This window comes from Lithobates pipiens, unplaced genomic scaffold, assembly GCF_037356315.1.
Source record: "Lithobates pipiens isolate NorthernLeopardFrog02 unplaced genomic scaffold, aLitPip1_a1.2 Scaffold_22, whole genome shotgun sequence".
NCBI classification, from domain to species: Eukaryota; Metazoa; Chordata; class Amphibia; order Anura; family Ranidae; genus Lithobates; species Lithobates pipiens.
The window spans coordinates 179597396-179622726 of NW_027507784.1; the positions used below are offsets into that span (position 1 = coordinate 179597396).

At 41.6% G+C, this 25331-nt stretch overlaps 1 protein-coding gene across 2 annotated transcripts in view; it reads left to right on the plus strand.

Moving 5' to 3' along the window:
* The window catches only part of LOC143924395 (uncharacterized), a 44730-nt gene that overhangs the window by 18299 nt on the left and 1100 nt on the right, over positions 1–25331 (plus strand). Inside the window, exons 2-8 of one of the 2 annotated variants that reach the window (XM_077448691.1) lie at positions 6510–6708; positions 9989–10078; positions 11304–11383; positions 12172–12287; positions 14323–14420; positions 17592–17660; positions 24956–25014. In XM_077448691.1, the coding sequence (XP_077304817.1) occupies positions 6510–6708; positions 9989–10078; positions 11304–11383; positions 12172–12287; positions 14323–14420; positions 17592–17660; positions 24956–25014 (711 nt within the window). The remainder of the gene's footprint in view (positions 1–6509; positions 6709–9988; positions 10079–11303; positions 11384–12171; positions 12288–14322; positions 14421–17591; positions 17661–24955; positions 25015–25331) is intronic. The other variant, XM_077448692.1, reaches the window with a different exon arrangement.

Here is a 25331-nt window from a genome sequence, read left to right on the forward strand (position 1 = left end):
TTTATACTAGTACATATCTTTTGTAAAAATAAGTACAAATTGGTGTATGTTATTTGGTCTGTATGAAAGTTATAGAGTCCACAAGCTATGGTGCCAATAACTGAAAATGGATCACACCTGAAGTACTGATGGCCTATCTAATTTCTTGAAGACCTAACATGCCAGAAAAGTACAAATATCCCCCAAATGACCCCTTTTTGGAAATAAGACATTCCAAGGTATTTAGTAAGAGGCATGGTGAGTTTTTCGAAGTTGTCATTTTTTTCCCACAATTCTTTGCAAATTTTTTTTTTTAACAAAATTGTCATATTAGCAGGTTATTTCTCTCACACAGCATATGCATACCACAAATTACACCCCAAAAGACATTCTGCTATTACTCCTGAATATGGCGATACCACATGTGTGAGACTTTTACACCGTGTGGCCACATCAGGCGTTCTGGAGCACCCAGGCCAATTCTGACATTTCTCTCCTACATGTAAAAATCATCATTTTTTTGCTCGAAAATTACATAGAACCCCAAAACATTATATATGTTTTTTTAGCAAAAACCCTAGAGAATGCAATTGCGGTCGTTGCAACTTTTTATTTCGCACGGTATTTGCGCAGCAATTTTTCTAACACGTTTTATTGGGGGAAAAAAAACAGTTTCGTGCTTTAAAAAAAAAAAAACAGTAAAGTTAGCACAGTGTTTTTGCATAATGTGAAAGATGAATTTACGCCGAGTAAATAGATATCCAACATGTCACCCTTCAAAATTGCACACACTAGTGGAATGGCACCAAACTTCGCTACTTAAAAATCCCCATAGGTGACGCTTTAAAATTTTTTACTGGCTAGATGTTTTGAGTTACAGACAAGGTCTAGTGCCAAAATTATTGCTCTCACTCTAACGTTCGCAGCGATACCTCACGTGTGTGGTTTGAACACCGTTTTCATATGTGGGCGGGACTTACGTATGCGTTCGCTTCTGCATGCAAGCACATGGGGACAGGGGTGCTTTAAAACATTTTTTTTTTTATTGTTCATTTTACTTTATTTGTTTTAGTTTGACACTTTTTCCTTCCAAAAATAATTTTTTTGATCACTTTTATTTCTTATTACAAGGAATGTATACATCCCTTGTAATATGAATATGGCATGACAGGTCCTCTTTACAGTGAGATATAGGGTTAATAAGACCCCACATCTCACCTCTAGGCTGGGAAGCCCAAAATAAAAAAAATAAAAAAATCGATTCTGGCTTTGATCTTTGCAGTGAGTCAGTAGAAGAACCGGAGGGCAGTGGGAGGGGGTTATCCCCTCTCACCTCCTGTAAGAAGGATCAAGCAGCGGAACAGCCGCTATGATTGTCCTTATGGTATAGGGAATCGCCGGCTGAAAAAGCTGATATCTGAATGATGCCTGTAGCTGCACCCATCATTCAGATATCCATTCAGATATCCAAAGTCAAGGACGTCATATGACGGCCGGCGGGCGGAAAGTGGTTAAATGCATTTTTTTTAACACAAAGTTGTCCATTTATACAATATTTCTAACACATAGCATGTACATACCAAAAATGACACCCCAAAATAGATTCTCCTACTCCTCCTGAGTACAGCGATACCACATGTGTGAGACTTCCACAGCCTGGCCACATACAGAGGCTGAGTGAAGCCAAGCATGGCTGAGCATGGCTGAGTATTGAAGGGTATCACCGAGTATGGCTGGGTATTGCAGGGTATGGCCGAGTATGGCTGGGTATTGCAGAGTATGGCTGGGTATTGCAGAGTATCACCGAGCATGACTGGTTATTGCAGGGTATCACCGAGTATGGCAGAGTATTGGCAGGGCATTGCAGAGTATTGGCAGGGCATTGCTGGGTATTGCAGAGTATTGGCAGGGTATTGCTGGGTATTACAGAGTATTGGCAGGGCATTGCAGGGTACTGCAGAGTATTGGCAGGGAATTGCTGGATTAATTGTCAGTGACTGTGGGCTGGATCTGTAGTGCCCACAGCGATGCTGTCACTGATCTCTCCCCTCGCACTGTACCGATCGGTACAGAAAGGGGAGGGAGGAACCGGCGTTATGCCGTGATGCCGGTTTGTTTACAAGTGATTGCTCCGTCATTTGACGGAGCGATCACGTGGTAAACGGCCACGATGAGCAGCCGTTTACAGGGAGCCGTGATGCACAGGACGCGGCGGTCACGGATGTTCTCGAGTGCGCGCCCCTGGTTAAATGCCTTCTTAAGACTTTTGTGGCTGTAACCTCTTTCCAACAAACATTTGGCATTGCTGGGTATTGCAGAGTATTGGTAGGGCATTGCAGGGTACTGCAGAATATTGGCAGGGAATTGCTGGATTAATTGGCAGTGACTGTGTTCTGGATCTGTAGTGCCCACAGCGATGCTGTCACCGATCTCTCCCCTCGCACTGTACCGATCGGTACAGAGAGGGGAGGGAGGAACCGGCGTCATGCCGTGACGCCAGTTTGTTTACAAGTGATCGCTCCGTCATTTGACGGAGAAATCACGTGGTAAACGGCCACGATGAGCAGCCGTTTACAGTGAGCCGTGATGCACAGGACCCGGCAGTCACGGATGTTCTCGAGTGCGCTCCCCTGGTTAAATGCCTTCTTAAGACATTTGTGGCTGTAATCTCTTTCCAACAAACATTTGAGGTTGTTCGCTTCCTGTTTGTAATCTGCATAGTCGGAACAATTTCATTTGATTCACATATATTGGCTATATGGTATTAAGTTGACAAGAGGTTTGGGATGAAAACTGGATGAGTGCAGGATGGTGTTGCCTGCAGTGGGTTTTCTGAATAGTTTCCATGAGAGCATATTTGTAGCATGTTTGTATATCTCAAAATCCCAAAAAGTGACTCCAGAGGCATAAAAGAACATGGTAAACTTCAAATTAAATTCATTCTGATTCAGAGCTGCAAAACAATCTAGGAGCATCTGCTCAGGTCCGTCTCATACAATGAAGATGTCATCTGTGTACCTGTGCCACATGACAGCGTGGTACAGGTACATGGAGAGACCCTCATCCTCAGAAATGGCACATTCCCATTCCCCCAGGTACAAATTGGTGTAGCCAGGGGCACAATAAGTGCCCACGGCCACACCCTGTACCTGGAGGAAAAACTGACCATCAAATGAAAAAAATGTATGGTTAAGTATAAATTTAAAAGAAAGAAGTATGAACTTATTGAAAGATCCCTTATGATGCCTTATCTGGGACAACACTCTGTGGATACATACAAGCCCCCTGGAGTGTGGAATCAAAATGTAGAGAGCATCTATATTAATGGTGGGTAGAATGGAACTCTCGGGCTACCTGGACCCCCTCAAGAATTTGTAGAAGATGGATAGTGTCACGAACATAGGAAGGAAGGGCAAGAACAAAGGGTCTGATGTGTTCATCCACCAATCTGGACAGATTCTCTGTGATGGCACCATTTCCAGATATGATGGGCCTGCCTGGGGGTTCTATTGCATTTTATTGAACTTTAGGAATTGAATAAAAGGTAGCTGTTCTAGGAAAAGGAGTACGAACAGAGTTTCATGATTGTTTGGAAATTACATTATACCATTATTATTATATAAAAGGCATAGCCAACAAGCAAATAAAACTGCTTATTAATAGTATCAACAGTATCAGGACTTACAGGACGATACCAGTCAGTGTGACTCAAGATTTTGGTACACATCTGACTGCATTTTTCATTGTCCATCAGAACAATGTTGCACCCCTTGTCTGAGGGCTTAATAGTAATATCATAAGTCGTGGATACGTTTTTCAAAGCTGTCCTTTCACTCATGGTTAAATTTCCTGAATCATTAGGTGTAGATTTTAAGGCTTTTATTTCTTAGCAGGCCAATTTTAAAAAGGTGGCTATTCCATGATTAAAGCTGGATACAGGGTACAGAGATGATTTTTTCTTTAGTGATGGTTTAATGGTAGTGGTAATAGTCTCAGTGGGTGGATCATCTGCTTGTTTTAAAAGGGACTCTAGGTCCAAAGTATCGATCAGGTCTCTAGAGTCACTTTCCTCTAACAAGGAGTTGAGATTCTCCAGGGCTTGGCGTTCACTGAAAGTACGGCATCCCTCAGATCCCAGTTTTTCTTTTTCAAACATGCTTCTTAATACGAGCTTATGTGTATATAAATGTAAATCTTTGCTTCAAATTTGTCCAATTTGTGATTAGGGCAAAAGGTAAGGCCTTTTAGCAAAAGTGAAGTTTCATCAGTTGTGAGGGAGTGAGAGTAAAGGTTCATTATGTTAAGTTGTGGGAGTGAAAGTTGGTGAGTGTTCAAGGGGATGTTTGGATTGGGGGGAGCGGGAAAGTTTCCCTGTTTTTTTGGAAAAACTATAGTGGGAATTTTAGGTGTAACAAAAAGTGAAGAAGTATCAGCTCCGATGGCTGAAGGTGCTCTGGAACCCACCATCTCATTGGGTGTCTACACCGACGCGCCCACAGCACTACTGGAAGGGGTTCGGGACTTGTGCTTGGGAGGACGTTTGGGCATAGTATTCGTCAAAAAGGTTATCACCATTACTACGTCTCTTTGGTCATCTAGTGCATTTAGTGCATAGACTGTTTGGAAGAAAAATGAGAAGCATTAGATGACATAGAAGAGGTGTCCGACATATCCGACTGCCCTGGATGCTGTGTCGGACCACGTTGGAGACCCCCACCACTCGTCTTTTGATGCCATTTGTAGGCCCTTCCTTCTTGGAAGGCCTGTTTTTCTATCAAAAAAATGCTTTCCTTCTTATAAAGTATAGATTTATTGAAAAGCTCTATATGAATTTACATTTTTTTCATTTAGTTCCTGAAAAGAGGAATGGGTTTGTAGTAATTTTAATTTGTGAGTATATTTTTTCTATATTGGTGTCTATATCAGTTAGACGCTTTTGATATTTGTCAATGAGAACAATCATCATTTTGGTAGAGCAAGATTTTAAATTGCTCTCCTATGTTGTCTTGAAGGTAGAATTAATATTCTCAAAAGAGGGAAAAATTTGTACGCAAAGCCCAAGGGAATTTAAATCCTCCCTGATATATTCCTCAAAAGTCTTCATATACCAGTATATGAGTGACTTCTTCTCAAGTCATTTGGTAAGGCCAGAGAACAGAAAAATTAGTTCAGATTCTTGAGATTAGTTTGCATGCAAAGTCATCCCATGGTTGACCACAAAATTCTGCCATGTTAAAACTGCTGTGAACTCAAAAAGAGGTTTCAATGAGGAGGGCTTATAGGGGTATCTACTATCTAAAACTGGAAAAAGATTATTAAGAGAAACCACTAATGAGTGTCAGAGCTGGAAACCTATGCCACATCCCAATTACAGAAATTACAAATGGCAATGCCCCAGGGATTGTACAGGCCTAGGAAATAGACCAGATATACAAAAAGTATTATAAAGTATAAAAAGTACAAACTGTATTTAGAAACACATAATAGTAGAGTTAGTGCACAAATGCGACTTAGCAAAACACGGAAGCATAAGCCCCGCTTCCATATGCATTCTGATGTGTAAAAAGACACAAACTATGTGAGTACCACCTATCTCCATTGATTGCCAGTGTAAGCTATTTTGTAAAAACTGCTGTGTTTTATATTTATGTCCATATATTTACTGTGTACTATGTATTATTTGTTTTTTTTTCTTTTGCTATTAGAAAAAACAGCATACTTCAGTTCAGCCCTTGAGGAAGGAATTAAGACTGGCCATACACCTATAGATTATCTGCAGATTTTCTGTGGTCAGATGGAAAAAGTGGAACAGATTCTTTTTTAGGTGTTCTTATTTGTGTACTAACTACTATTATGTGTATCTGAATAAATTTTGTACTTTTTTACTTTATAATACTTTTTGTATATCTGGTTTATTTCCTATGCCTGTACAATCCCTGGGGCATCTCCATTTGCAATTCCTGACTGGCAGAGATACAGTAGCGGGGGCCATTGGCTCCCACAGCTGTCAATCACAGCCAGTGAGGAGGGAGTGGGAGGCAGGGCTAAGTCACGCTCGCTGTGTCTTATAGACGCAGAGAGCCATCTCGAGAGCAAGCTTTCATGAGTGCCCCCACAGAAAACGGCTTACTATGGGGGCACTCGGCAAGAGGGAGGGGCCCAGAGTGCTGCCGGGGGAGCCTAGAAGAGAAGGATCGGGGTTGCTCTGTGCAAAACCACTGCACAGGGCAGGTAAGTATGACATGTTTGTTTTTGTTTTTTGTTTTTTAATAAAATGTTTTCCTTTACAGTCACTTTAATGAATGGGGAGGACTTCTATCTTCCAATCACGGGCAAGCAAAAGTACACTGTTTTCAAATTTTCCTTGCAAGTGATTGGGTAATCTTTTTCAATGTGAATTTTCACCGCATTCACTAAGCTAAGGGAAATTTATTTTGCAAAGTGAACTGCCCATTTGCCTTTAGTAACACTGATGCTTTTGAAAATAATCTCAAAAAGATGCTTACCAGTCATATTAATCTGTTCTTTAGGGTTAAAATAAAAGTGGTGATCCTGGCTGCTGGTTATGGCACAAGACTTCTTAAAGATTTACAGGAAGCAAAAGAAGAGCAATATACGAAACTTGCAGGGGTACCCAAACCATTACTCCCGATTGGAAAAGTTCCTCTAATTTCTTATTGGGTGGAGGCCTTGAAATCAAGAGAGGACACAGAAAATATTTTTGTAGTGGTAAGTTAGATTTTTATATTGTGTCCCTTTAACATTATTATTACTATATATTATGTTTAAACTGTACATTATCTATCTAATAAGTTATTGATTTTGCCTTGTGACTGGTTTTTGGTTGCTATGCTCATTCGATTTTTAAATTGACTTTTGTTGACCCAGGTAGTGCTTGCTTGGCTGCAGTTGCTTGACTACAATATTAGCATGGATAGAGGAATTAAATGAGTGATTATTTTTAAATGAACAAAAGAAAACCAAGCCATACATGGCTACCTTTAAAGAGGAAATAAACCCTGATGGGTTTACTTCTTCTTTGTCTCCCTGCAAAGGTAAAGCATAGTGGCCCATTATGTGTCACTTACCTGACACAGGAGCCAGTGATGTCACCGCTGTCCCCTGTAGTACGGAGCGTTCATCTTCTTCCGGGTATTGCTGCTCCGGCCACTCACGGTGCACGGGAACCGCCACTAGCGGCATTTCGCCGTTAGCAGCGGCATGCTGCTAACGGCGATAGTGCGCCTGCGCACCGCAGCAGTGACTGTCTTTTAGTAAATATCTTCTAAACTGTGTAGGTTTAGGAGATATTTCTTGGACCTACAGGTAAGCCTTAATCTAGGCTGTGGAGACACTTATACATTTTTTAGTGTTAGGACTGCAAGCAACACAGGGTGCCGTGACGAGGCCTTGCAGCTTTCACATGCAAATGTGTGCTAACTAAACCCCTGTTTTTAACAGACGGTTAAACAGGTTAATTTGGTTGGTCAGCAGACTGGTTGGTGAGTTGAGCTATGGAATTGTTTTTGTCTTACATTTTTTTTTTAATGCTTAAACAATAAAAATGAAATATTCCTTTAAATATCGTGCATGGGGTTTGTCTACAGTATGCCTGTAAAGTGGTGCATCTTTCCCGTGTTTAGAACAGTACCATAGCAAAATGACAAAATGACAATTTTTCTAAGGAAAATTTGTAATTTAAAACTGATCGCGGCTGTAATGAATTGACGGGTCTCGGTAACATAGATAAAACTCATTGGAAAAAAGAGCATGTGTTTCCCCCCCCAGTCCATTACCAGACCCTTTGGGTATGTTATGAATCTTAAGGGGAACCCCGAACCAAAATTTGAAAAAAATTGCATGGGGTCCCCCTAAAATCCATACCAGGCCCTTCATGTCTGATATGGAAATTAAGGGGAACCCTGTGCCAAATTTTAAAAAAATGGCATAGGGGTCCCCCTCAATCCATATCAGACCCTTATCTAAGCATGCAACCTGGCAGACCGCAGAAAAAGAGGGGGGGGGGGCGAGAGAGCGCCCTCCCTCTCCCCACCTGAACCATACCAGGCCACATGCCCTCAACATGGGGAGGGTGTTTTTGGGGTCTGACAAGGGCCTCATCCCCACAACCATTACCTGGTGGTTGAGGGGGTATGCGGGCGGGGGGCTTTAAAAGATGAAAATCACTGCTCTTAGTCTTTAACCACTTCCCGACTGCCGCGCGACGATGTACGTCGGCAGAATGGCACGGACAGGCAAACTGGCATACAGGTACGTCCATTTAAAATTGCCGCCATGCCATCGCATGCGCACTGCTGGCAGTGCCGGTCGGGACCCCCGTGAGTCTGACCGCGGGTCCCGCGGACTCCATCAGGGATACCTGCGATCATCGCACGGGGAGGGAGGGAGAATGGGGAGATACCAATGTAAACAGCATCTCTCCATTCTGCCTAGCAACAAGTGACACTGATCTCTGCTCCCTGTGATTGGAGCAGAGATCAATGTTCACTAACACACAGCCACACCCCCATAGTTAGTAACACGCCCCTAGGACACACTTAACCCCTACACTGCCACCCCCTGGTTAACCCCTTCACTGCCAGTGTCATTTACACAGGAATCAGTGCATTTGTATAGCACTGATTGCTGTTTAAATGACAATGGTCCCAAAAATGTGTCAAAAATGTCCGATGTGTCCGCCATAATGTCGCAATCACATTACATTGTCGCTGCCATTACTAGTAAAAAAATAAAAATATTAATAAAAATGCCATAAAACTATCCCCTATTTTGTAAACGCTATAAATTTTGCGCGAACCAATCAATCGGTTTTTGCGTTTTTTTTTACCAAAAATATGTAGAAGAATATGTATCGGTCTAAACTGAGGAAAAAAATGTTTTAATATATATATTTGTGGGGGATATTTATTATAGCAAAAAGTAAAAAATAATGTGTTTTTTTTCAAAATTGTCACTCTTTTTTTGTTTATAGCACAAAAATAAAAACAACAGAGGTGATCAAATACCACCAAAAGAAAGCTCTATTTGTGGGAAAAAAAGGATGTAAATTTTGTTTGGGAGCCACATCGCATGACCGCACAATTGTTAGCTAAAGCGACGCTGTGCCAAATCGCAAAAAGTGGTCTGGTCTTTGGCCTGCAAAATGGTCCGGTCTGAAAAAAAAATTGCATTGATGTCCCCTGGGGCAGGACCCGGGTCCCCAAACACTTTTTAAGACAATAACTTGCATATAAGCCTTTAAAATTAGCACTTCTGATTTTTCATGTTCATGTCTCATAGACATTAACGGTGTTCGTGTGTCTGGCCAAATTTTTTGTCTGTTTGTTATGTTCTGGTGCAAACAAACAGACATCATAACATTAGTTAGAGTTGGTTACTTACACAAATTGGTATATAAATATAAAAACAGGTGAGTGGACGCAGAGAAATCAGATAACGATGCTTACCTGTGGGTATAAATGGTAAAACAGAGTTTACTACCACTTTAAGATATGACTATCAAGCCAAAGACTGGACATTGCTCTTGGGCTCCTTTGGGGATGAGTTGTCCACTTCTCATCTCTAGTGCTTGCCCAGGGTGCCATAGGAATATTATTCTCTCTCACAGGCTTGGGTTAATATGTTGTTCATTCCCACTCTTTACTGGATAAGAGTATTTCAATTCCATTATTAGTAGTAAAGTAACTATCTATTCTGTAAATGTATATGAAAACTGGCCACTTTCTGGTATATGCTACCTACTCTCAAACTGCATTGGTAGCATGCAACTCACTTTGTTGTATATATTGGCAACACTGTGCTTCTCAATAAAAGCCTGCCTAATCCCCCTAGCTGATTGGTAATATGACGCTCATCTTGCTGGAGTCTAAAAGCATATAGTATATACACCTGGCTCTGCACACTACTTGCCATTCCCAATCTATTTATGCCTGTCACTCCCCTGTTATGTATTCTAAACCTTTACATACAGTATTTATTTCTTTTCCAGACGAATGAATTGTACTACAGTAAATTCAAGGAGTGGGCCGAGAATTACCCTTGTGTAAAAGTAATAAATGATGGCACGTCCACTAATGAGGTAGGTTGGTGCAGAACCGAAAATGCAAAGCAAATATAAGGTGTGTGAAAAGCATGGTGCATAGGTAACGTTCCTTAATATGGATATAAAATGCACAAAAATTGTGGATAGATATTAAATAAATAAAATTCAGTGCTGTAAAAAGGAAAAAAAATATAAACTATCAGATGATAAGCTCTTATGAGTAGGGCCCTCCAAACCCTCTTGTATTGTATTATATCATATCTGTACTGTCTCCTTTTTTATACTGTAAAACTGTTTGCACTATTTAAATCTAAAGTGAGAATACACAAAGCTTTTGTATTTAGAAAATATTTTCTAATCCCAGGGTTCAACTTTAAAGAAATCCTTTCTTCCATTAGGAACTAAAAGGTGGTTGTACACAAAAGGCAATGCGCAATAGACGTACAACTTTGGATGCAGAATGTCTGCGCACAGATTTGTATGTCTATGTGGGTGTTTACAGTTGCATCCTGTAACTGCTTTCTATGGCTGGTTGTACACAGCAGCTTTTGCCCTGCCCCTTGAATTATTTTGTTGTATAACAGACAAAAGGCTCACAACACATAAGGGTCTTTATTAAAATAAAAAAAGAGGTTTACACTTACCTGCTGTGTGCAATGGTATTGCACAGAGTGGTTCCTTACCTCCTCTCCTGGAGACCCCCGCCAGCTCTGTTTTTACCTTCTTCCTCTAAGTACCCTCTTAGCAAGCCGTGTGTTGAGGTGCACTTCTGATCTGGGTTGTGTGCGTCCATAGATACACATAGCCCTGGTGAGTCCCACCCACTTTCCCTCCTCACAGGAGTTTGACTGACAGCAGCAGGAACCTATGGCTCCCATTGCCCTCAGTGACTCCTGTGAGACCAGGAAAAGAAAAGAGCAGGGCTGCAGCTGGGACAGCACTGGATTGTGAGTATAGACAGGTAAGTATTTAGGGATGGGGGGGGGGGGGTTGTTTTCTTACCTTAACGCAGAGAATGCATTGGAAATCCCCCTGTATGAAAAAGGCCTTAAGGTAAAAAAAAAAAAATTTTAGATTTTTTTTTTTTACTTTAGAACTACTTTAAATAAGTGCCATTTTGTTTCAGCTGAATCAAATGGGAATTGAAAATTATAGTCACCTGGTTAAAATAAACATCCTTATCATTGTGTTGAAGCTCCTGGAATTGAGCCTACGTCTAATTTGTAATGTATTTATTTTATCTCAAATGTCTTCTCTTTAGGAGCGTCTAGGTGCCGTCTCTTGCCTTCAACTGGTCATTGAGAGATTTAGGATAGATGATCATGTCATTGTTATTGGAGGGTAAGTGTTATTTAATTTCAGGATTATGGCTTAACTATGATGCTCGGTTCACTTTCCCGCCACTTAGGATCCGACTTGTAAGACCCAAAGTCGCTGACATGCGAAATGCCATGTATCTCCATGAGAGATGTTCCAATTGACACTACTGAAGTCCCTGCGACCTCAGAAAAGGCGTCTGCACTACTTTGATGCGACTTTGATATGGCGTTAGTGTCAGAGAGTGTCAGTTGTATCAAAGTCACTCCAAAGTCACACTTAAAATCCCACGTCTATAGAGTCAGTTAGTGTGAACCGAAACTGAATTTTGTATATTTAATATATATATATATATATATATATATATATATATATGTATGTATGTGTGGACAAATATCTTTCTGTAATCTTAGTGATTGAACACAGTAACAATGATAAATGTATTATCAGTCCTACACACAAGCTGCGGTTATACACCTTTCACCACACATCTGTGCGTTTGCATGCATACAGGGATGGATGAGCTGCCGTGGATGCAAACAGAATGTGTCTAGGTCCACCAATTCATCCATGTATACATGCAAATGCTTGGATGTGCGGTGAAAGGTGTACAGCCACACTTGTCCTTGATTTGTACGGCCAGCTGTATGCAAGAACCGGTCACTCCTGGACACTTACCGGCCACATAAGCATGTCTTTTCGCATTGTATAGACCCTCTCCACTCATGTGAATTAGCCCTTATAGTTTTACATTGCTCAACATTCAATACAAGGAAACATGGAATAAGCAGAAACATAATACCTTTTTTCAGGGATACCTTATTTTATGAAGATTTTCATCTGCAAGATGTTTTAGAGAAATATGAAACCCTTCTTAAAGGCAATAGCCAAGCAAACTTAGTATTATCATACAGCTGCAGAGAAGAAGGTAAGTAACATTTTCCTCTGCTACATATATTAAAAATATCTATTGCCTTTAAAGTGGTTGTAAACCCTTACAAACCACTTTGACCTACAGGTAAGCCTAGATTAAAGCTTACCTGTAGGTCCAAGAAATATCTCCTAAACCTATACGGTTTAGGAGATATTTACAAAAAGACAGGCACCGCTGTCTACGGCACATTGCCTGTGATATCCCTGCAGCTGACCTTTCCCCATTTGTGACTTACCATGCCTTGTGTGTGTGTGTATGTGTAAAGGTGGCCATTTGATAGAGACAGGACTTTGTTTTCTTATGACAAAGCCTTATGTAGGTGAACATTGAGCAACACAGTAGTTACATCACAAAATGTCATTCCAGATCTGCAACTAGCAGTCAGAGACAGCAGTGCCTTAGATCTCACACAGCAGATATGCAGCTATGAGGCTGTAGACCAGGGGTCTCAAACTGGCGCCCGCCAGCCGTTGCAAAACTACAAGTCCCATCATGCCTCTGCCTGTCATGCTTGTAACTGTCAGCCTTGCAATGCCTCATGGGACTTGTAGTTTTGCAACATCTGCAGGGCAGCCAGTTTGAGACCCCTCTTGTAGACACAGGAGTGCCTAGGCACATTCATGTATTAGCGAGTGCACTGTTTTTTTCTTAGGGGAAATTCCAGACAAAACTTACATTTTCAGGGTACTGTTTAGGCACAATTAACATTTCTAAACTTGAAGGCAGAAAGACACCATGTTTCTATTAAAATGGCTAGTGTATAACCAACATATCATGAGTTGGGTTTCTCTGAACAGATCTCAGATGCAGGGAAAACACGCAAATTGGACAGCAGGAACAAAAATATAAATACCCAGTACATAAAGGAACTTGGCTAAGATTAGCAATATCGATTATAATATCTTCTGTATTCAGACAAGATCATAGCCAAAAATGGAGCATTCTGCATCCTTGTCTCTCCCTTAAAGATTTTCATAGTTACATAGTTAATCTGGTTGAAAAAGACACAAGTCCACCCAGTACACCCAACTTAGAAAAAAAACACACACAAATAGAAATCCTCCATATACACTATCCTGTACCCACAGTTGATCCAGAGGAAGGCAAAAAAAAACTCCAATTATGCATGATCCAATTTGCTCCAGCAGGGAAAAAAAAATCTTCCTGATCCCCCAAAGGCAAGTGGATATTGCCTTGATCATTTACCTATAAATGTTAGTATCCAGTTATATTATGTACATTAAGGTAAGAATCCATGCCTTTTTTAAAGCAATCTATGGATCTGACCAGAACCAGATCTTGAGGGAGTCTATTCCACATTTTCACAGCTCTCCAGATGTAAAGAGTGCCTCCTTGTCCTCTCTGATCATCTTAAAGTGAATGACTCAACACCAAGTTCACTAGATGGACCCTTTATGCATTTATACATGTTGATCATATTGCCCCTTAATCTCCTCTTCTCAAGAGAGAATAAATTCAGTTCCTCTAATCTTTCCTCATAGCTGAGCTCCTCCATGCCTCTTATCAGTTTGGTTGCCCTTCTCAGCACTTTCTCCAGTTCCCAGATATTCTTTTTGAGAATCGGTGCCCAAAACTGAACTGCATATTCCAGATGAGGTCCATAATTCTCTTAATACAACAAGAAAGGACTTTGCTCGCTTTGGAAACCGCAGCTTGGCATTGCATGCTATTATTAAGCTTATGAACCACCAAAACCCCCAGATCCTTCTCCACTATTGATTCCCCCAGTTGTACTCCCCCTAGTATGTATGTAGGAATGTTCATTACAGAAAGCCATTGTATTCACCTCTATTGTGTGAAATGCATTTTATTTTCTGTCTAGTCTGCTGTAAAGCGCTGCGTAAACTGCGCTATATAAATCCTCTATAATAATAATGAACGCATATTAACGCCATGATTTTATTACAGTTGAGAAACTTTTCTTTTTTTAGTTTGCATATGTAATACTTTGAAACTATACACAGTGCTTCTCAATAAGACGTATACATTCAACTTCTATTTCATTCAGAAATAAGGAAATATGGAATTCTGGAAACAGATGAAAACCAAAAAATCACAGCTTTACTGGAAAAACCTTCACCCACGGATACAACATCAAGACTAGCCGTAAGATCTCAAATATTTGTATCTGATAACCATGAAGTATGAAATACTGTGAGCTATCTTTGTGTAGTGATTAGTTATTAAGTGTTGTGAGAATCCAGAGAGTGTGCATTATGCATACTACAGCTTTACCTCAGGCATAGTAAAGAGTAAGCCTAAAGAGTTTAGAAAGATTCTGTAATTTGTAGTAGGAAGAAATATAAGAATGCATTGTGTATATGGTTATGTAGTGAGGTGAGGATAGCTGGGCCAGCACAGAGTGTATTTAGACACCCAGGAGAGGGCTATAACGTGCAACAAGGAAAGGACTGTTCAAAGGGAATGGACTCTCAAATTCAGCAGGTATAAAGGCAAAGTGCAAGTGAAATGAAAAAAAAAAAAAAAAAACATTTAGACTAGGTTTACACACTAATAAATCTTGCACTGCTGTGCATTGTGGTGCCCTTTTAAGGGTCTATTCACACCAAGCTCTGCTTTATAACACAGCGTCTAGTGTGCAGTGTGTTATAGTGGGAATCACTGCATTGTTTTTTTTTTTGTTTTGTTTTTTTACAACAAACTTTATTACAACTAACTGCACCTAAGATAAAGATCAATTGGCTGTGAGCTGAAAAAAAGTAGAGCATGCTCTACTCTTTTTCAGCGCCCCATGCCCACACACCATGCAATGCAGTGGTGTGAATCGGTCATACAGGCGGTGGGACTGCGCTGAGATAACCACCCAGCGTGCTCCCAACGCATCTGTTGTAAATAGAGCCTTACTGTGCATTACCAACCCATTCAAGTGAAGCAGCATAATGCATGTTATTGCAATGCGCAATTTTGGATAGGTTCTTATGGAAATGAAAAACACTGCAACTAAGCATTTAAAATGTTTGACCATTGTGTGTTTTTTTTGTATTAAATTTTTTTTTTTTTGCTTTTCCAAGACAAAAGCAATACAAGGAAGAATTTAGTTTCAACTTAAACTGGTTGTAAATTCATATAAAGATTAATGCCAGCCCTTCTATTCTACTAAGCCATACTACACTGTGTACATGTTTCTATAAAATTGTGCCTGTAAATACCCTTTTTCGGATCGTTTCTGGCCGGTCACATGACCTCTGGCTGCCCTGCTCCTCTGATCCAAGGGCTACAGCGAGAGGACCCTCTTATGTCAGTTGGGAGGTCACGTGACTGCTGTGCTATCCGCTCAGCCCTTCGATCAGGAGAGCAGAGCAGACGGAGGTCACGTGACCAGCCAGAAATGAACTGAAATAAATTATTTACAGGCACAATTTTGTATAAACATGTACACAGGGTAGCATAGCTTAGTAGAACATAGGGGTCGTCAGTAATCTATTTTAACTTTACTGTCAGGAGGGGATGGGCAGAGGAGGTGGCTCACACACACATAAGCTCACATGCAGGGAGGGAGGGGGAGGGAGGAGAGCAGTGGGGTGATGAAGGCGTGTATGCTGACCATGGTATTATGGATCAGCAGCCATGATTACCGTGGTCAGAACTGAGGGGGACACAGAAACAAGCAGGATCAACCAGGTTTTTTTTACGTCATAGAGAGGGACAGATTAGACAGCACAAGCACTGTGCTGTTTAATCTGCTATAATGGTACAGGTTATTTGGGGGGGGGGGGGGGTTTAAAACCTCTTTAAAGCAGCTGTAAAGCCAAAAGGTTTTCTTTTTTTTTTTTACCTCAATGTGTTTCTAAGCATTAAGGTAAAAAACCTTATAATAGCGGCGCTCCCCAGCAGATAGACGATTGCCTGAGTGCTGTATCGATCAAGAGCTGTCCCAGCTTCAGTTCTCCTCTCCTGTTGTCACAAGCCATTGACTCCTGCTGCTGTCAGTCAAATCCTGTGAGAGGTTATCTGGGTTGAGGATGAGCCACGCTGTATGTGTCTATGGATGCACACAGCCCAGCTCAGGATCGAGCCTGCACGTCTGCCCCATAGCAAGCCTCTTGCTATGGGACAGACACAGAAGAGGAGGGGCAAAGGCAGGGGGAGGATCTGGGCCGCTCTGTACAATACCATTGCACAGAGCAGGTACGTATAACATGTTTAATGTTTTAATTCATTAAAAAAAGAACAGCTTTAACAATCACTTTAAAGCATAATTAAACTTTGCAAATACTGTACCTATGCTCAAACAATGCGACACTCACCATGTCCCTTGCGGGTGCTGGGCATCATCATCTCCCTGGTTTCATCTGGATGCTGAATCCTCAGCCAGCTGGCCATTCTGCCGAGGAGTGTGGAGAGTGTACACTGAGCTGTGCATGTGCAGTTCAGTGTACGTTCTAAAGACAGGGTCTCTTGAATGGCTCCTTCACACTTGTGGGTGGGGGGTCAGCAGCTGAGCTGTGGTTTTACCACCCCAACTGCCCCCTAATCTACCACAGTGGCCATATTTGGCAGGCTGTATATCTGCATGTAAATGAGACCACTCCACAGCCATTCTGCAACTGAGTGGTGCTGGCATTTCAGGGTTAAAACAGGTAAAGAGGCAACATATTGTCTGCTGCAAAGTGTTCCACCACAGATCACTTTTTAAAGAGGTGCCAAGGACTGCTGCTATTGTAAATGAGTCTTTCAAGCTAATGAAAATGTAATATTTTTTTTCCATTTGCCTGATGAAAATAAGTCATTATTTCTAAATTTTTTGGGGTTTATCAACAATACAATTTTCCCCTTTCACACTGGGGCACTTTGCAGGCGCTACAGGCTAAAAATAGTGCCTGGAAAGTGCCCTGAAAGAGCCGCTGCTGTGTCTCCAATGTTAAAGCCCCAAGGCCTTTCACACTGGAGCGGGGTGTCGGCAGGATGCTAAAAAAAGTCCTGCTAGCAGCATCTTTGGAGCAATAAAGGCGCGGTGTATACACCACACCTTCACCGCTCTTACCCATTGAAATCAATGGGGCAGCGTGGCTATACCACCAGCATAGCGCTGCTGCTGCAACGCTTTGCGTGGTTTTAACCTATTCTCAGGTGCTAGCGGGGGGTAAAAGCGCCCCACTAGCGACCGAATAGTACCACGAAATTGGCGGTAAAGCTCTGCTAAAAATAAAAGCGTTTTACCGCTGGCGCACCCACCGCCCCAGTACGAAAGGGGCCTAAGCTGCATTTCATGTTAAACCGCTTTCCAGATATAATTCATTTTTTTCTTTTTTTTAGTGCCCATGTTTCTATGTTTTCTCTAAACACACGGTACCGCTTGTGAAAGAGTTTCTCATGGAAAATAAGGTAAAGGCTGTACGCTTCAAAACTAGATAAGTGCTTTTTAAATATTGGCACATTCCACAGTGAGAAAAAGATTGGGTACACATTGATATTTTAGGGAGCATTGCAAAGATTGGTAACAAGCTAAAGCTGAACTCTTGGCACACAGTGAAATACACAGTAGCACAGAGCTGTTTATTTGCCAAAGAATTTATCATTTTGACCTTGCACTTAAATGAGGTGACAGGGGGTTTACTGCATTGTAAAACACCTGTCACTGCAAGGACACACAGAAAACAATTGTTTATTTTTTGTGTATCCCATTTACACTGCAATGAAGCCTGGAGCTGCACAGCACAGAATCGCATGGCACATGTACAAAAAAAAAAAAAAAAGCTGTGTGTGATACATTGAATAGTCCCTCGACCGCAGTGATGAAAGGACAGCTGCCACAGACGTATAGCTCTGACAGCTGTCTACTCCTGTGTGATCACAGCCTTACATTGCTCTGCAAGTTATATTGGTGACCTGACTTCTCTCCACTGCAGTTAAGGGCACTGCCTGTGATTGGACAGTGAGAGAACAGCAGTAGAATGATGAGGTCCTTTCTCTCTCCCCTGGTCAGCATACCTGTATACTGCACACTTTATTGGCTCCTAGTTCTCTCATATCATATCCCAATATGAGTGCACATTCAAGTTCAAAGACCTTGCTACTCTGCAAGCCCTTTCTCAGGCTAATAATTCTGGCAGAATCCTCCTGCAGGCTTTTTACCTGCTCTGATGCTTGGGAACCTGGCGTTTTCACCTGGAATCACAGATCGCCAGATTTTGTTTGGGATATGGGCATGAAAACTGCCCACTCTATTCAGAAAATGGTTGATCCCCCCCCTTATGGCCCGTACACACGACAGATCATCCGACTTTTTTTGCTTAATAGCAAGTAGAAATTGAATAGGTTACTAAAATTATGAAAACTTTCGTACAACAGAAAAAAAAAAACGGAAGTGATGTCATGTGTTGTAATGTATTTGTATTGTATTTTCGGACGACAACTACCGACGAAACGAAAATTGTACAATCTCTGGTATTGCACGAGGAAATTTTTCGTGCTTGTCCTATCAAATAATATCGGATGAATTTTCGTGATCGGCTCTCGAAAGATCTGTACTAACGATCCAATTATCGCACAATCGCGTCGAATGCAGTATTTTTCTTCCGATTTTCGGATCGTGTGTACGGGCCATCAGGACTGTGGACAGAGACTCCGACAACTACGCCCTACCTCATTTCATTTGTGAAGAGTGGCATGCACTTCAACTCCGAAATGTATTTTGAAAGCATATGTGCGCTCTCATCGTCGTCAGCTCATGCAGTCTCCGCCACATTTTACTTTAAATGGAAATCACACTTGGGGTACCTTATCTATAGCTAACAGGTATCAAGAACTGGGGTATAAGATCCTGGTGCCGTGGTACAGAGTCCCGCCACTTCTACATAAAGATTCCCCCAAACCACTGGCAACTGTTGGAGATTCCAGAAAGTGCTGGGTACTCTCCTACATGTTTTGTGAAAATTGAATAAACTTCAAAATTTTTGGTCCACTGTTATCAAGCAGTTGACTGATTTTGATCACGGTACATACCAAATACCTGCTACACGTGTCTCACCTGCCAAGGATACACTACAAAAAGACTAGATTGTCTCATTTAGTAAATGTCGCTAGGACTTTCATCCTGGCCCTCTAGAAGCAGGAGGCTCCCCCTTCCCTGCACTGTGGCTCTCCAAGATCACTGAAATACACTTCATGGAAAGTCTCATGGTTGACACCGAACGGCGCAGAAGTGAAATTTAGAAATACCTAGTTCCACTGGACCTTGTTCACATGTTCCTGGGACTGTGATTCCTTATCGGCAGAGGAAGTGTGAAAAAATTCTATTTTCTGGGCCTTCCATTCCGTTACACTTGTGATACAGGCACGATAGCTCAGGGTTTCATCCCTGTCTCTCACTGAACAGCAGTAAGTCATAAAGCGTAACTAAACCCATCAATTTAACAGTTTCAGAAAACAGTTACATTTCTGGAATGCCGGGATTTCTGACTGTCACAGTTGCTTGTGTCCTAACCAAACTGTCAAACCATCAAATGGTTGTTGTCATAACTGAGCACATGTGCAGCACCATGGTAGTTGCAGATCAAACAGAAGCAGCTTCCTTGGCTGTAAAGGATAGGAGGGTTAAATTCCACTTTCAGGGCTCGTTCACATCATACCTGCAAGAAAACTGACTGAACTGATGGGAAAACTGACATCAATTTCAAATCAATTTTCATGCGCCCTATTCGCACCGATGTTGATGTCATGGCTGTTTTTTTTCCCCCCTTCAGAAAAAAATCTGCACTTGATACCAGTGTAGTGGTGTGAACAGGGCACATTTTTGTGCCCTTGCAGAACGCATGCAGAAAAACTGACGTCTCTGCACCACTCTGGTGTGAATGAGGTCTAAGGCTGACAGCAAATTGGCTTCTACAAATTTAGCAATGTCTAAAAATAGAGAGCAACTGAGCATGTGCAGAGAAAGGCGAGACAGTGTATTACTGGATTTTTAACCATTTCCAGCCCAAGGACATCATATGTCATCTTTGACTTTCAGTGGTGGTATCTGAATGATGCCTACAGCTACAGGCATCATCCAAATATCTTCTTTTTCTGCCAGCGATTCTGTGCTTTGTGAGAATGATCATAGCGGCAGTTCAACTGCTTGATCGTTGTTACAGGCAGCAGGGACATCCTCCCTCCCGCCGCCCTCTGGTGCTTCCCTGGGCTCGCCCGTGCCATCAGTGACCCAGAGAGAGAATCCACCATTGGCGGATGAAGAGCATAGAGATCTCTATGACTGTCGGAGGCCCGGGCACAACGTTATAACGTTATTGACAGGGCTGCAGATGTAAACAAAGCAGAGATCTCGGCTAGAAAGCATCAGATTGTTCTTTTTTTTATTTTTTGTTCTGATGCTTTCCAGCCTGGAGGAGAGATGTGGGATCTTATAGACCCCACCTCTCTCAATAAAGAGGACCTGTCACACACCATTCCTATTACAAGTGATGTTTACATTCCTTGTAATAGGAATAAAAGCGATTAAAAAAATGAAAGAAAGTTTAAAAAATAAAGTAAAATAATATATATATATATATATATATATATATATTAAAGTGCACAGAAGCAAATGCATATGTAAGTCCCACCCACATATGTAAATACTGTTCAAACCACATATGTGTCATATTGCCGAGTGCGTGCGAGAGCAACAATTCTAGCACTCGTCCTCCTCTGTAACTCTAAACTAGTAACCTGTAAGTGTCGCCTATAGAGATATTAAAGGTACCAAAGTTTTGTGCCATTCCACAAGTGTGCGCAATTTTTAAGCGTGACATGTTGGGTATCTATGTACTCGCCGTAACATCAGCTTTCACATTATACAAAACAAATTGGGCTAACTTCACTGTTTTGTTATTTTTTAATTCACGAAACAGTATTTTTCTCCATAAAATAATGAGCTTGAAAATTTGTTGTGCAAATACCGTGTGACATAAAAAGTTGCAACGACTGCTATTTTATTCCCTAGGGTGTCTTCTAAAAAAACATATGTAATGTTTGGGGGTTCTGAGTAATTTTCTAGCAAAAAAAAAAAGATTTTTACATGTAGGAGAGGAGTGCCAGAATAGGCCTGCTATGGAAGTGGTTAAACATTATAGGCACTTATTTTTAATGTTTTACCTGCAAAAGGGGCCAGCCTGAAGTGATCTGGCAGGACTTAATTTTGTGACTAAAGTTCCACTTTAAGAAAAGGCCACTGCAACTACCTGGACCAGAAATAAGATGTTAGTAAAATCTTTGCTATTTGTTTGTAATTCCAGGCAACACAGGGGCAAAACAAAAAAACAACTCAATCAGCATCTAAGTATCTCCATCACCAAGATTTCACCCTAAAGCGTTCTCATAGCCATATTGACTAACGTAAATCCAGTGACCTCTTGTTATAAGTGCAACTAGGTTCAGAACATAGGCGTACCACACTGAAAATATATGTGAAATTTCACAATGAATGAAGTATGTGTACTTTTCTGCTGGCAATGGAACATGGCCAATAGGATTGCTTCCCAAGGTGACAAGTAGTCTGCCTTAGCTGTCTTTACATCAGTGGTTCTCAACCTGGGGGTCAAATGAAGATTTGCCAGGGGTCACGGTAGCTTAGGCTGTTCCTGAAGACCACACCGCTCTCCCAGCCTTTTTGCGGCTGCCCAGAAGGGTTTTCCCTGGAGCCCGCAGCCACCCACTGAGTTCATGGCATGGCTGAGGCAGAGACTAGAGGTGAGCTGACTGGTGAGGAATGTAAAGTGGGAGGGGCTGGAGGAGACCCTATCTCCTGATTTCAACATAGGTGTCACCGCTACAAGACACCACAAAGTCAGAGACACAGTGAATCACACTACATGTGATTAGTTGCCATTAAAAGTCCTCACTACAATTCTCAGATCAGCAGCTGACCTTGATCAAGAGCACCTAAGTTGGCTGATCAGAACTCCCCACCAGCACTGCTACTCATCCCAACTCTCTGCCAGCACTGCTACTCATCTCAATCCCCCCACCATGGAGCAAGAAAAGGAATAAAAATAGAGAATACATGGAAAGGTGAGGAAAAGAGGGGAGGAACAAAGAAAAAGAATTAGAGAACAAGAAAGATGGCTGCAGAAAAAAAAAAACATGAAAATCAGGATAGAGAGAGATAAAAGAGAAAGAAAGGAGAACAAAGAGTGGTACATCCTAAAGTGTACCATAAGGGGTTTGGTGGAGGGACTCAGGGAGAACTAAATGTCTACTGCTTAGGTGCGCAAATTACTTGTCTTGCCTTGGGCGCTGACAACCCAGGCTATGACAATAACAACTTGGGAAATTTTAACAAGGGTTAACAGCACTAGAAAGGTTGAACTTTTTGCGGGCTTTCTTGTACATCATCTTTAGAAGAGGCTTCCTTCCGGGACGACAGCCATGCAGACCAATTTATTGCAGTGTGCAGCATATGGTCTGAGCACTGACAGGCTGACCCCCCCACCCCTGCAACCTCTGTAGCAAAACTGGCAGCACTCCTATGTATATTTCCCAAAGACAACCTCTAAATATGACACTAAACATGTGCACTAATCTTCTTTGGTCGACCATGGAGAGGCCTGTTCTGAGTGGAACCTGTCCTGTTAAACCGCAGTATGGTCTTGGCCACCTCCTAGCTGCAGCTCAGTTTCAGGGTCTTGGCAATCTTCTTATAGCCTACTATTGATAGCGAACCTTGGCACCCCAGATGTTTTGGAACTACATTTGCCATGATGCTCAACTACACTGCAGAGTGCATGAGCATCATGGGAAATGTAGTTCGTTAACAACCAGGGTGCCAAAGTTCGCCATGACTGGCCCTAGGCCATCTTTATGTAGAGCAACAATTCTTTTTTTCAGATCCTCAGAGTTCTTTGCCATGAGATGCCAGGTTTAACTTCCAGTGACCAGTATGAGAGAGTGAGAGCGATAAAACCAAATTTAACACACCTGCTCCCCATTCACACCTGAGACCCTGTAACCAGGGAGGGAAAATGGCTAATTGGGCCCAATTTGTGTTGAGTTATTTTGAGGCGACAGCAAATTTACACTGTTAGACAGGCTGTACACTCACTACTTTACATTGTAGCAAAGTGTAAGTCTTAAAGAGGAAGTAAACCCTGATGAGTTTACTTCCTCTTTCATTCCCTGCAAAGGTGAAGCATAATGGGACTACTATGCATCGCATAGTAGTCCATTATGTGTCACTTACCTGACACAAGAGCCAGCGAAGTCACCGCTGTCCCCTGTAGTCCGGCGCATCCATCTTCTCGGTGGGTCTCGCTGCTCCGCCGCTGTCATTCGGCGAAGCCGCGATGACGTCACTCCCGCGCATGCGCACGGTAGCCGCCACTCGCGGCATATTGCCGTTGACCGCGGCGCGCTCAGTGCGCCACCGTCTACGGAGCATGCGCCGTAGACAGCGGTGCCTGTCTTTCGGCAAACATCTCCTAAACCGTGTAGGTTTAAGAGATATTTCTTGGACTTATAGGTAAGCCTTAATCTAGGCTTACCTGTAGGTCAAAGTTGGTTGGGTTTACAACCACTTTAAGTGTTGTCACATGAAAAGATGATGAAATATTTACACAAATGTGAGGGGTGTACTCACTTTTGTGAGATACCGTATATAGCTCAAGTATATGATAAGCTTTACAAATAGTGAAAAACATCTAGAGCATTGGTTCTCAACTCCTGTCCTCAGGGCCCACTAAGGCTGGATTCACACCTATGCATTTTTTGTGCTTTTTGCATTTTGCAGATTTGCAGATTTGCACTACAGATCGTATTCCATAGGAAACCATGTTAGATGGACTGTAGTGCAAATCTTCAAAATGCAAAAAAGCACAACAAATGCATAGGTGTGAATCAAGCTAACAGGCCAGGTTTGCAAGATAACTGAATACATCACAGATGATATAATTTGCAGTATTCTAGTCTGCATATCCCTAAGGTAATACTTAAAATCTGGCCTGTTAGCGGGTCCTGAAGACAGGAGCTGAGAACCACTGATCTAGAGGATTTCATATTTCTCATATGCAAGGAACTAGCTATTCTGGTTCTGCAGTGTCAGAGATCAGTTCCATTGTGGTGATTTAAACAGACCTCAGCAGATACACAAAATGCACATATTTACAGCATGGTCATGGCTAGTAATGGACTATGTATTTCCATTTTCCATTAAGAAGAATGCCCATGCAATCACCCTTACAGAACATGCTAGTTGCCTGGCTATGATGCTGGTCTTCATGCTTCAATAATTTGTCTGTGATACTGAACAAGAATGCAGATAAAGATATGACTTTTCTTTCCCTGCATTGGTTGTGATTGTGTAGCGATTCAAAAAGCATTGAAACCATTGGGTCAGAATAATGGACAGCCAACAAGAATTTCAGAAAGAGGTCAGTAATGACAGCCTTCATATATCTCTCAGGACAGGTTTACTTTAGCCTTGGCATACAGATGACATTGGTGCTTTATGTGCAACATGTTTTCTTACTATTTTTCTAATGTACTACCATGTCACTGTACATAAATGGCCTCACTGATAAAGGTACTATAAATGCCATATTTAATCTTATCGAAGACTATTAAATGTGTCCTGTAAATGTAGGAGTTTTCTTTTGAAATCAATACAACATAATATAGAAACCACAAAGTAAAATTATATCTTTCAGGATGCACCAATCAGTGAAAAAGATGCACCGGGCCTTTTTCTATCCTGGCTTGTAATAAGGTAATTAAATCTATGTTTGAGAAGTCTGTCATTATTGATGAACAATTTTTATCAAAGACAGGAAGAGACAGAGAAGGTGTGTGTGTGTGTGTGTGTGTGTGTGTGTGTGTGTGTGTGTGTGTGTGTGTGTTTAGATAGATAGGATATTGATGTACAAAAAGTTGATCTATAGCCTTTGTGACTAATAAGGAGCTATTTAAATTAACTTTTTTTTTGCCTGTAGTTTAGCTTTAAAAGGATATGTAAAGGAAAATGCCAAATTTACCTTCAAGACTTTTACTTTGTTCTTGTATAGAGAAGCAGCTTTTATTACTCCC